The 13,524-nt window shown below is 45.2% G+C and overlaps 1 protein-coding gene across 2 annotated transcripts in view; it reads left to right on the forward strand.

Moving 5' to 3' along the window:
* Smap2 (small ArfGAP2) overlaps positions 1-4,207 on the forward strand; it is a 46,303-nt gene extending 42,096 nt beyond the window's left edge. For both annotated transcript variants that reach the window (XM_021639476.2, XM_060379657.1), the window contains exons 9-10: positions 568-884; positions 2,880-4,207. In XM_021639476.2, the coding sequence (XP_021495151.1) occupies positions 568-884; positions 2,880-3,005 (443 nt within the window). In that variant the 3' untranslated portion in view covers positions 3,006-4,207. The remainder of the gene's footprint in view (positions 1-567; positions 885-2,879) is intronic.
* The last annotated feature ends 9,317 nt before the right edge of the window (positions 4,208-13,524 follow it).

The raw sequence follows: 13,524 nt of genomic DNA on the forward strand, positions 1-13,524 counted from the left end.
GGGATGGCACCACCCACAATGGGCCGAGCCCCCCACCATTGATCACTAATTGAGAAAATGCCCTACAGCGGGATTTCATGGAGACATTTTTCTCAAAGGAGCCTTAGCTCCATTCCCTCTGATGACTCTAACTTGTGTCAAGTTGACACACAAAACCATCCAGTACAGTAACTCTGGGGTCAGGGACATTGTATATAAAAAACAAACTTGAATATGACATTGCAGGGGAAGCCGCAGAGTATAGCAGGTAGATATAATGTCATCAGAGCTATACAGTGTGTGCGTGTGCGTGCGTGCGTGCGTGCATGCGTGTGTGTGTCACTTCCATGAAGTCTGATTCAAGGTCAGGGTCTATCCTGGAGAAGGGACTGACTTAGGCCAGATTGAGGCCCAATGGTAAGCATAGAAAGGCCTGTAGAGAATTGATGCTGCTGCCTTGCTGTGGAGAACAGGATTTCCAGTTAGTAACGTGAGAACTTCTCTGGGGAAAGGAAGAGCTGGTGAGTATTTGGGCTAACTCTGTGTCTTTTCCTCTTTAACAGACCCATATGTGTGTTTTCTTGGCAGCAATGTTCATGGCTCCTGCTCAAATGGCATACCCCACAGCTTACCCCAGTTTCCCTGGGGTGACACCACCTAACAGCATCATGGGGAGCATGATGCCCCCGCCAGTAGGCATGGTAGCTCAGCCAGGAGCCTCTGGAATGGTTGCCCCCATGGCCATGCCTGCAGGCTATATGGGAGGCATGCAGGCGTCCATGATGGGTGTGCCGAATGGGATGATGGCCACTCAGCAGGCTGGCTACATGGCAAGCATGGCAGCTATGCCCCAGACTGTGTATGGAGTTCAGCCAGCTCAGCAGCTGCAGTGGAACCTTACTCAGGTAAGCAGCCTCCTTGTACCTGGGATGAGACTTCAGAGCCTTCCTCAGTGTCCGACCTGGTACCGCTGCCTTGTCCCACAAGTCCTTTCTATACAGACAGGCAAAGGCCAGAGATACGCCCTGTTTTGATTTCCCTAAAAGGCCTGCCCGAAGTCAGACTTTTTGAAGATTCCTGAGTTCCTATAGAATGAGGTCTGTAGACTAAGTCTGAGTCTCTCTGCAACTTCTCAAAAACAAAACCAAACCTGTACAGACAAGCAAGGAGTACAAGTAAACACTATTGTGGGCTTCAAGTGACCTGATATTAGGTACGGGAGCATCCACTTCCATTAAGCCAACACCACAGAGGAAACCATGCAAACAGAGGCCTGGAGGTGATGGAACCAGAAGGAGAAAGGCCCGTTCTGGTGGAGCATACTGAGAACAGGCTGAAGGCATGGCAGAGTAGAGCTATGGTTTCCTGGAGCCTCACAGACATGGGACCTGAAACACACAGGTGTCCTGGTTGGTAATTTGGAAAGGCATTTTGTTTGGGGGTGGGGGGTAAGCATAATATAGGGAGAAGAAAGGCTTTTCATTTTGTTTTGCTTTTTCAAGACAGGGTTTTTCTGTGTAGCCATGGCTGTCCTGGAACTTACTCTGTAGATCAGGCTGGTCTTGAACTCACAGAGATCTGCCTGCCTCTGCCTCCTGACTGTTAGGATAAAAGCTATGTGCCTCCACTTCCCGGCAGGAAGACCTATTTTATATATATATAATATATATATATATATATTTGGAGAAAACTGATCCACAGCAGTCGACTTTTAAATATCAGTAAGCTTTTACGACTTAAAGAACAAGAAAATTCTCTGGGCTGAGGCAACCTCTGCCCATCTCTGCTCACACAAGTCACACATTAAACGGAAATGAAGACCCAGGCTTTAGATGAGAGGGGAAGCGCTGAGACAGGGAAGCCGTGAGGCTGTGGTAGCAGCTTGACATTTCTCAGGCGTGCTGGAGCGTGGGTCTGGGAAAGTGGTCATCCTCACGTGTTGCCTCCTGACCTCCAGGGGGTGCAACAGTATGGTTCCTGCAGCTTGTGATGTCCCTCAAAATTACTCTAAAGGTTTTGTCTATGTATATATGTATGTATGAGTACACAGAAAAAAAAATCAGGTTAAAATTTTAACAGCTACTGAATTTAAAGACAAAACGTGGGTTTTGCTGTTTTTCCAGTTTTTACCTAGTTTTCAATCTTAAGGAAAATTGAAATTTTTTTCAAAAGTTGATGGAGGAATAAGAGTTTATACAACAAGCATACTGGGCTCAGAAAAGTTAAAGATACTGTTTTATCTAACAAATTGTCAATCTGTCTTTCAGTCTAATTACAAGGAAGTCCCTACTGGCCCAGCAGAGTAGCACATGACCATAATCCTAGTATCATGGGGCAGAGGCTGCAAGTCTGAGTCCAGCTTGGTCTACATAGTGAGTTCCAGGCCAGCCAGGTCAACATAGTGAGTTCCTGTACATACACAGTGAGACCCTGTCTCGACCAAACAGCAAAAAGAGAGTCTGTCCTACCCGGGCTACACCCCTGACTTCTCCCAGCCTCTCTGGTTGTTATAGGTGGAAGACATGTAGGTTGTTTTCCCCTTTTCTCACTTTCATTATTCAGTAGGAGACCTCATCACCCCACCTTGCCCAAGCAAGCATGCCCAAAGCACTGAGGCTGGCAATACTGCCCTCTGCTGGTGGTGATGCAGAGCCCTGCAGCAGGGGCCTGTCTGTCTTTGTTCTCTTCTGGGCAGGCTGTGGCCAATTGACAACAGGTCCCTTCAGTGAAGATATGAGGAGAGGGCCTGGAAAATAAGAGAAGTTCATTAGAGGCTTTTCTGTTGACTAGACTCAGGATTTCTTCTCCCCCTCCCACAGACAGAAGGACTGGCCCCCTGCCCTGTGCATCTAGTGGCTAAGTGCCCAAGGTCTGATCTGAAAAATCTCTGTCCTTTTCAGATGACCCAGCAGATGGCTGGGATGAACTTCTACGGAGCCAATGGCATGATGAACTATGGACAGTCAATGGGCGGTGGAAATGGCCAGGCAGCCAATCAGACTCTCAGTCCTCAGATGTGGAAATAAAAGCAAAGCGCCTGTATGGCTGCCACTCTCTTCAGCCCTTGCTTTCCCCCTTCCTCTTCTTTCCCCAGCCCTCCCCTTCCCTTTTTCCTACATCTCTCTGTTTGGTTTAGAAATCGCTCATTAGTCTTACGGGGTTTGGCATCCTGCCCAACCCAGTCCTTCCCAAACTCACAGACCTCTCTGTTGCTTTATGTCGGTCACATCCCTGACTGTCCTGATTCCCTCCCCCCACCCCCACCCTCTCCCAGCACCAGCACCTTAGAAATTATTGGCAGAAGAGGGTACGTAAACTGCAGGAGAGTGCGCACACTGCTCGGCCCCTTCCCTTGAGGTTGATTCTCCTCTCAGACCCTCAGGAAGGTCTGTAAAGGATGAGTGCTTGGCAGAGGGGAAAGTACAGGGTCCTCTATTTGTCCGAAGCTGTTTCTATGTGTTGAGTTTTGCCTGAAGAGGGAGGCATAGTGTTCCCAGCTTTGTGGGAATGAAGGAAGTTCTGCAATCAGATAATCCTTGGGTCTTGGGTCAGGTTGGCCCTGGCCCTCGAGTGAGGCAAGCCCCTTCCTATGAGGATGAGCAAAAATATTACTCCACTCTGAGTGCTTTCAGGATCTGGAGCTCCAGGACTGGCTGCTTCAGCCAGCCTTTATTAGCACCAAAGATTCCATGAAGGTCCCCCACACACACACGTCCCTTGCCCGCCTTCTGCCCGCCTTGAGCAGGATCTGGCCCTGTGGCTGGAAGACCAGCCCCTACAAGGAGACGCAGAGCTTGCCGTGTGCACTGCTTGTGTGTGTGTGGATGTGTGGGTCCCACTTGCCACCTCCCATCTGCTGTGGGTGTGTTTTTGGTTTTTATAGTTCTGGGTTTATAACAGAGAGGAGTTAATTTATCAACAGCCTGAACTGTTGCCAGGTTATCTTAGAGTTTAAAACTCACCATCTCATTGATAGCGCCCTTCTCCTTTCCCTTCTCCCATCTGCCAGTCACTCTCTGATGCCCTCATGTCTGAGTGCTGTTTGCCCACCTTTTCCAGGTGTAAGAGGCAGAGAGCCTGGACAGCCTTCTCTCGGCCATTGTTCACCCCACTTGAAAACTCAAACAAGAAAACTTTGCTTCAAAGATCTCATATGTGGGAACCACAGCTCCTGGTTGCCTTTCTCCTGTGTATGTGTAAATTCCTTAATAAATCTTGCAGGGAAGGACCTTTTCTCTCGGCTGTCACTGTGTCACTCTTGGAAGACACGCACAGTATTTCTGCTTGCCAAGAGCAGATGCTGCCTTCACTTTTGCATTTTAAAAAACTCTGTTCTTGGTATACCAAGGGCAGGCCTGCCCAGAGGATAGAAAGGAGACCTTTCTCCAGTGGTATCCAGAGCAGTGACAGAGGGGCCTGGGGCTCTGTACCATAGGGGTCATGGAACATTAGACTCTGGAGGGTTTTCCTGTAGATGGAGACTCAGAGAAGGAACGCAGTTCACAGGCACACACCCTTCCTAGGCCGAGTCAGTAGCAGACTCCAACACTCTGCCCTGTGAGCAGTTTCTTCTTTCCCTGGCCCCAGACAAGCAAATACCCTAACTCCTCCCTAGCAAGGCAGCAGTAGCAGCCTTTGGTTGCCTGGTTAAAGGTGACCCAGCCATTTCTAAGCAGTGGAGCCTCAGAGGAAGTGGATTCCCACCATGAAATAGGGATGCTGCTCTGCCTGGCTGGGCTGGGGAGGGTAGATACAAAGGACAGAGGTCTGCAGTGCGTTTCCTGGGCCTGACCCCCTCTCTGCTCTCACAGAGAATACTGTGCTCCCTTCCCTCCCCACCACCCTTTCATTAGAGCACATGGTTGAGTGTTACAGATGTAGGAGGGAGGACAGCGTGGTAGCTACTCACCGTGAGGCCACTGGTTCCGTATCCTAAAAAACGGAGCTAATGGTAGTCTTGAGACAAAGTAAGTCCTGTGGTTCATTTAACATAATATAGGGCAGTTAGCAAGCATTCAGATGTCAGTAAGAATTATGTGCCAGGCTTGTGTTAGACATGATTTCATCCAACACATATTTATTGTGTAGACATTATGCCAGAAACAGCACAGGAAGTAACTACTCTAGTTGTATGGGGTAATTTGGTCGGAAAGGTGGACAATTAACAAATTAACTTCTGAGAGTCTTAAGGTAAGAAGACAGTGGGCATGGGGATCTGGCTGGAGTGTATCGGAGGAGGTTTATTCTAGTCAACCTAAATAAGCCCCCAGTGTGGTGGAGATCCGGAAAAAGCAAAGCGACTGTAATTGTGTATTGGAAATGAGTTGGCTGGAAACATGAGTTTGGGAGGTGTTAGTGTGGATGGGTTCATCTTGGAGGTGGCATCAAGGGAAGAGGGCTGAGTCTTAGGACCCACTAGATTTTAGGGCTGAAGGGTGGGGGAATGACATTGTCCCTGCTCTTAAGTTTTAGACAACATATTTATAATTGCTGATACAATGGATTATGAGCCAGCATCCAGGTACAGTCAGGAATTCTTCCTAGGACTCAGCATCTGAGCTGAGTCTTAGAGGTAGCAGCTAGCCTGTAGATACAGGAAAGGGGAGAAATATTCTAAATAGCACCATGTAAACAAAGATCATGGGCTGGAGAGCACTGGCTGCTCTTCCAGAGGTCCTGAGTTCAATTCCCAGAAGCTACATGGTAGCTCACAACCATGTATGAGATCTGATGCCCTCTTCTGGTGTGCAGGTGTACATGTAGGCAGAATACTGTCTACATAATAAATAAATCTTTTAAAAAGTTAAAAAAAATAGTTAAAAACAAAGGTCTTTGGAGAGGTGAGGGCAGGTGGAGAGTCCTAAGGTGTAAGTGGGTCTGTGATGTGAGAAGAGAGGTGGAGCTGGCCACGGGAGTGCTTCCAGCACCCCAGGAGGGAGTTTAACCTAAAATAGGAACAATATCATGTTCCTGTTTGAGTTCTAGAGACTTGCACTTGTGCCACTGTGAATGACGTGTAAGGAAGCAACATGAGGTCCATGGGGCCGGAAAGAGGGCAAAACTGAACGAGGCCCAGGAATGGGACCAGGGGAGAATGGAGCGGTTCCAGGCAGCAGTTCTACGCCTGGTGAGGCGCCTGAGATGCTACTCAGTGTTCCTCAGAAATCGGAAACAAGCTTGGGAAAGATCGTGTGTTACATCACTTCATGTGTATCCAGACTCTAATGGCCACAGAGTGGCTTCATAAAGTCCCGCAGAAAGAACTTTTTCAGCCAGGCATGGTGGCACATACCTTCGATCCCAGCACTCAGGGAGGCAGATGTCTGTGAGTTCGAGGCCAGCCTGTTCTACAAAACAAGTCCAGGACAGCCAAGGTTACCCAGAGAAACCCTGTCTCAAAAAATAAAATAAAATAAAAACAAGAAAAACAAAATAAAACAAAAAAGCAGCTTTTCATAGCTATCTAGCACTTAGCACCCTAACTTTACAGTAGAATCTTTTTTTTTTTTTTTTTTTTTTAATATATCCATGGACTACCACTTGGGAAAAGCAAACAGAAAAATACACCAGGAGATAGAGCTGAGAGGTCAGAGCAGTGTCTAAGAAGTGGGATGAAAGGAGTGAAAGAAATCTGAGTTTCTAGGTCATGCATGCCAAACAATTGATAGAAAAAGCAGATAATTCGTCTGATTATAGGCATATTGTATTTGGGCTGCCTGTCATGTCTCCAGGTTTGGCTGGACAGCTGGAAATGGGGTTTGAGTCTGAGATTCAAAGAAGAAGTTAGACTGAAGATAGTAGTTTGAGAGTTAGCCCCATGGTGGGATCAAAAACCCGTGCATCAGTAAACAAGAAATGCGCGCGAGGAAAAAAAACACATTGGGGGAAATACATTCTAAGTAGAGGTTAAAGAAGAGCTACCCAAGAAGGAGAGCAGATTGAGTGGAGATGAAGTTGTGTAATCAGAGCATCCCTAGGGACAAGCATATCCAGGTGGAGAGATCACAACTGTCAGCTCAGCAGGGAAGCTCCGTGGAAATACGGATGAGAAGGGAACGCTGGGTTCAGCATTTGACAGCGTGCACCAGCATTTTTCATAGGGGCGGTGGGGCTGAAAACTTACCAGTGCAGGCTGAAAACTAAACTGAAGTAAGTTTGGAAGTAGAGAAACAGGCCGTGTTAAGTTAAATGCGCATAGTGAATCTCAAGTGTTGCTTGTAAGAAATAGAGTATGAGTTTCAAATCAATGAAGGAAAAGGCAAATAACAGCTGTCTGCCTCACTCAGAACAAATGAGGTAAGGATATTTTTTTGGTTTGCTTCGTTAGTTATGACTTTAACATTTCAGGAAGAAGCAGAAGGATCTACATGTTTTTGACATGAAGAAGCTGGACCTCAGCAGTGGTAGGCACTAGGTTTTTGAGTTTCTCAGCCTTGCTGGTGGCTTAGCTAGAGCATGTCACACTCCTTTCCTGCAGGCTTCAAAGGAGTAGCTTCTCTCAGTACATAAGCAACGAGGAACTATACATATGTATGTATTCTATAATAAATATAATCTATAAATAGATAACTGTTCATATACACATGGATTGTGTGTGTATGGCTTGCCACAACTTAGGAGAAGATGCCCCAAGCATGTGATAAGGGAACTGTATGTGTGAAGAAAGCATTTCAAATAAGAATAAGACAAACAAGTTGGTGGCATAGGCCTGTACTATTGTAGCTACTCCAGAAGCTGAGGCAGGAGGATTTCATGAGTTCAATGCCAGATGGATGGGGATATAGCTAAGTAAGAGTGCTTACTTAGCATGCATGATGCCCTAGGCTCCATCCCAGTACCAGAAAGGGAGGAAGAGAAAGGTACACACACACGCACACACACCTACCTGCATAGGTACTTTAAGAGATAACCACATTAACTAAATGCCCAGTGTAGGTGGACATTTTTAACTCTTTTATTGGGTTCTTATATCTACCACCCTTCTCCACCCTAATCCCTTCCAACCTCCCAACTCTAGGTAGGCTAGAAAGAAGACAGATCACTGAGAGTGGACTCAAGAACGAGTCCAGGACAGCCAGGGCTACACAGAGAAACCCTGTCTCAAAAAAAGCAAAAACAACAGCAACAAAAATACCACAGTCCAGTCCTACTAGAAGTTGGGGAAGTAGAAAGGAAAGCCACAGCAAGGTATCTCTAAGTAGGACACAAGCCTTAATCCCTGGAGAAAGGCAGGAAAATACCCGTGATTTCAAGGCCAGTCCTGTCTACATAGTTCTGTCTAGGTAGATAGAACCATCTATGTAGTCCTGTTTGCAAGCCAGGACTGCATAGTAAGACCCTGCTACAAGTGAGTGTGTGTGTGTGTGTGTGTGTGTGTGTGTTCCAGAATGACTAAAGGAAAAATATAGTTTGAAATTTTAGGAAGAATGTGCAGCAACTCAAATGGGTGGGGATATAAACTGACCCAAGTTCTGGGGAGAATTCTTTAGCATTAGCTATGAAGACTACTAATAGGCAAAAATTCTGCCTCTAGATGTATACCAAACATGCCTGTGCTTGAACATTAGAAGTATAAAAGTGGCTGGTCCCGTGGCACATGCCTGTAATCCCAGCCCTCGGTGAGGCAGCGGCAGGTGCATCTTTGTGAGTTTGAGGCCAGCCTGGTCTACAAAGTGAATCCAGAATAACCAAGGCTACACAGAGAAACCTTGTCTCTAGAAAAAAAAAAAGCATAGGAGTGTTCAGGAGAGCATTATTCATAATCTCTCCAAGCTAATAACGGTCTAAATGTCCGTTAGCAGAAAAATGGGTAACTAAATCATGCTTATTCATGTAATAGATTACTGGAGAGTATGGAAATTGTTTCATTGGAACATGATTACATGCAATTCTATGCAGAGAGTTCACAAAATGCTGAACACCTTTTCGCTGTCAGCAGAGTGTTGGAATCCTAGATAAGCGAGTATGTGCCTCCTAAGAGTGATATCCTGTGCAAACTAACAGTAAGTTCATGCCACCTAAGTTCAGCTGCTGCTAGTTATTCCTGGAATGTCTCATGTTCTTTAGGGATCTGTTTGTTCTGTGAATGGGTCTTGCTATGAAGCTCAGGCTGGCCTTGAACTTGAAATCCTCCTGCTTCAGACTCCTGAGTGCTATGATTACAAGGGTGCGCCAGCACAGGACACAGTTGGCTTTCCTTTTAAGCCAAGACCCAACCCTAGGTTTATGAACTGCATTTTGTTATCATACCTGTTTGGTATCTTTTCGTTTGGAATAATGTCTCTTAACTTTTCCCTCCAGTACTTTGACTTTTTGAAGGGCTCAGCCAATTTTTGGTAGGAATTTCTTTTTTTTTTTTTTAACCTTTCAAGAAACTGGAGGTTGGACTAATGAGACAGTTTAGTGAGTGAAGGCAACCCTGGCAACGCGGATGACCCGAGTTCAATCCATAGGACCCACGTGGTGGAAGGAGAAAATCTACTGAAAGTTCCCCTCTGATCTGCATATGCCAGCCCCTGGCCTCCATGTTCCAACACAGAAACACATGCACATGCACACACATAAAACAAACTAACAAATAAGATGTTTTTAAAAAGAAAAACTGGGGGCTGGAGAGATGGCTCAGAGGTTAAGAGCACTGACTGTTCTTCCAAAAGTCAGTCCTGAGTTCAATTCCCAGCAATGACATGGTGGCTCACAACCATCTATAATGAGATCTGGCGCCCTCTTCTGGCCTGTAGGGGTACACACAGACAGAACATTGTATACATAATGAAAAAGAAAAACTGGAAGCTAAATCTTGAGATTTGAAGGAGGCGTGTCCTGCCATTGGGGGAAAATGGTGAACAGTTGTATAAAATACTGAAGCTCATTTAGTAGCCATCCGCTATAGACCAAGAGTGCTGATGAAGTGGGGAGAGGTGGCTCAGGGGTTAAAAGCACTGGCTGCTCTTGGAGGAGACCCAGGTTCAGTTCCCAGCACCCACATAGTGACTTACAACCATCTATACCTCTGGTTCCAGAAGATTCACCACCCCCTCCCTTCTGACCGCTACATGTGTGTGGTACATGGGCATATGTGCATGCACATTGAATTAAAAAAATAATGCTGATGAAATGTACTTCCTATTTTCAGTTATGAAAGTTGTGAAACTCCCAATAGTTGCCATTAAAAATGATCCACCTGCCTAAAACCCACAGTAATCAGAGTGGATACCGCTATCTTTGGAGATGGATAATTGAGAATAGGGTCCCAAACAAATGGCAGGTTACTAAAGTCTTCATCCATGTAGCTAAAATTTCCCTAGCTTTAGAGACAGGTGTTACTGAGATAGAAATGAAGCCTTGAGTTCTGTTGCTGGGCCTGAGCTAGAGGACAGATTCTGAGCCTGCTCAGCAAGGAGAGACTACCACCCCGAGAGGGAACAGAAAGTCCTACTGGTGCACAGGTGCATCTCACTCCTGGCCCTCTCCAAAGGGGTCCCATTGCCATTTCACCCAGTAACCTGACAAGGTGGATACTAGCCATTAGCTGTTGCCAATTCCTGGGTGTCTGTAATGCCCATGTCTAATTATCAGATGAGACAGTATGGAGCCCAGGTAATGCAAGAGGTTTGCCCTAAGAAAGCCTGATCCGACAGAACCTTCAGCCTCTCTGATGGTGGATCCTCACATTCCTGAGTGGCATCTAGTTGGTATCCTTAGATCTCTTCCCTCAGGCAGACTGGATTCACAGGAGATGATTTTTCAGATACACATGGTTGACCAGATGGAACATTCTGGAAAGAAATCTGGGAGTTCTTGGTGTATGTTTTCATTTTTCCTTATCCCATCTCATCTGCCATACTCAGCACAGAACTGGTCCTCGTCTGTGCCTCTAAGCCCCTCTGAGATGACTTCTCCAGTCTTCTGGAGAGATACAGAGAAGGCTGCTGTCTGTCTACAGAGCACAGGGATGCTGGGGAATCAGCATGGCTTCACTTGATTCAGCACTATCTCCCAGAATTCCATTCCTAGCATCACTTTCACTCCCATCTTCAGTACACCCCAGGTAGTCTTTCTGGAGGATCCTGCAAGGGCAGACAGGTTCCTGCTGGCTCTTCCTGATGCTTTCTTAGGGTTTCAGCCTCTTAGAACTCAAGTCTATTTTGTACCCATATCCCAGTTTTCCAGTTTCTAAGCTGTTACTTCTCTCCTTTCCCATTCAGCATGTCCTGTGGAGTTATGTCTGTGATTAAAGACCCTGTCCAGAGAGCGTGTGAAGAGATGATCCTCTGTTTGTCCTCATGTGCTAGAACATTGTTCTTTGGAAGAGAAAAACGCTTCCATATAAACTGTGGGTTTTTTAAGTGGGATGAGAAGAAAACCTGTAAGATGAATGGAAACTAGGCATGAAATCCAGTACTTTCAAGTCTGAGGCAGGAGGTTGCTGTGAGTTTGAGGTCAGTGTAGGGTCAATGACAAGATCTTGTCTCAAAAATAAGTAAAAAAAAAAAAAAAAAAAAAAAAAAAAAAAGGCTGGGCACGGTGGCACATGCCCATAATCCCAGCATTCAGGGAGACAGAGGCAGGCAGATCTCTGTAAGTTTGAAGCCAGTCTGGTCTACAAAGCGAGTCCAGGACAGTCAAGGCTACACAGAGAAACCCTGTCTCAAACAACACAACAACAAAAACAACAACAACAAAAGTAAAAACCAATCAAATTCACTGGAAGCAGAAGCACATAGTAGGGTAACTATGACTCTGAAGGATGATTTTAACCATAATGAACCTATCATTTTAGTGTGTAAGAAAATCCAGATGTTACATGAGCAGCTTGGTGAATTGCCTTTCCGGGGTGCACTGCAGAAACTCTTAACAGGTACATTAAACGTGAGATCTCAAGGACACTAGTGTTTGGGAGGGTAGTGAGTGCAAGCTGATTAGGCACGATAGCTCAGCTCTCAGGAGATGTGACGTCCAGGCTCATTGTTCACACATTCAGGGACTGATCTGGGTTATCTCAGAAGCAGACCCGGAGACAAAGACGGGCATACAAGTAGCTTATTTGTGAAACTCAGGAAACACCCGTGGGAAGTGGAGGAAACAAGACAAGGGAAGGAAGACAGTGGGTAAAGTGTTTTTGTTCTTAGGTAACCTTTTGAGTGTGTGTAACATCAAGCCAGATGCTCTCATCCCTCTTCCCTCCCTTTTTTCTTTCTGTCTTTGAACCCATCTTACAGCCCGGGTGGTCCTGAAACTCCCAGTCTTCCTGCTGAAATTATAGGCCTTTGCTGCCATGCCTGGCAGGAAGATAAACTTTTGGTCACATCATTCTTTGTAGCAGGATGGCTAGACCATCCCAGGGGCGAGGCCTTGCTAGAAAGCGTTTCTTCATCCACCACCACACCTTAAGGCTTCCTTCACTCTCTTTCTTTTCTTTCCAACAACAATTAAATCTTAGTGAAGGCCCTGTGAGTTTGAGGCCAGCCTGGTCTACAAAGCAAGTCCAGGGCAGCCAAGGCTCCGCAGAGAAACCCTGTCTCAAAAAGCCAAAATAAATAAATAATAAATAAACTCCTGATGAATTGCAAATTTTATTCTTTATTTAAAAAATCTTTTTCTGTGCATGGGGATTTTGCCTGCATGTTTATCTGCTTAAACACTGGGACAGCTCTTTAGCCCTTGAATCACAAATTTTTAAATGGATCACTTAACTTGAAAATGGGACTATTTTAACTTTATTATTTTTACATTAAATTTTAAATGTACTTTTTAGCATTAAAAATTGTAGTCATTTTTAACATGATAGAAATCCTTAATATAGGTATTTAAACCTTCTTTTCTATTTTCTATCACAAAACACATGCAGTTAAGAAATAGGGAGAGGAGCTGAAGGGTTGCGCACCTTTAATCCCAGCACTAGGGAGGCAGAGGCAGGTGGATCTCCGAGTTTGAGGCCAGCCTGGTCTACAGAGTCACTTCCAAGACAAGCCAGGGCTACACTGAGGAACACCTTGTCTCAAAACAAAACCAGACTGACTGACTAGATGAATGAATGGATGAACGAATGAACAAACAAAGGAACAAATGAATAAATGAAGGAAGGAAGGAGGGAGAGGATCCAGAGGCAAGTGTGACGCCCGTACAGAGGCCATTCTACAGGATGAAGTCAGCATAACTTATACCTCAAAGTGGGGACCTTTCTGAGAAGCAATTCCAGTCTCCTCACTAAGAAAAGCTTTTGGTAGGTATGTCAACTGATTAGGATTGCTATCAATTGTTTTATTAAAAGGCTGGACTTTCTTGCCTACAGTGCCTTTATTGTGTTATGGTATATAATATTTTTCTACTTATAGGAGATAAATTGTTCTCCTTTGAATACATTTATTAAAATGAAAAGGGTAGCAGAAACATCGTTCAGTTTTAGTCCCTAATTCAGCAAGGTGATAGCTTGTTTTCAGAGAATGTTATAGTTGTTTTAAATTGTACCTATTAGCAACCTAGTATGTATTTTTCTTAATATGTATGTTTTATGTAAATATGAGTATGTGCTCATATGTCTAT

Source organism: Meriones unguiculatus, chromosome 3, assembly GCF_030254825.1.
Source record: "Meriones unguiculatus strain TT.TT164.6M chromosome 3, Bangor_MerUng_6.1, whole genome shotgun sequence".
Classification (NCBI taxonomy): Eukaryota; Metazoa; Chordata; class Mammalia; order Rodentia; family Muridae; genus Meriones; species Meriones unguiculatus.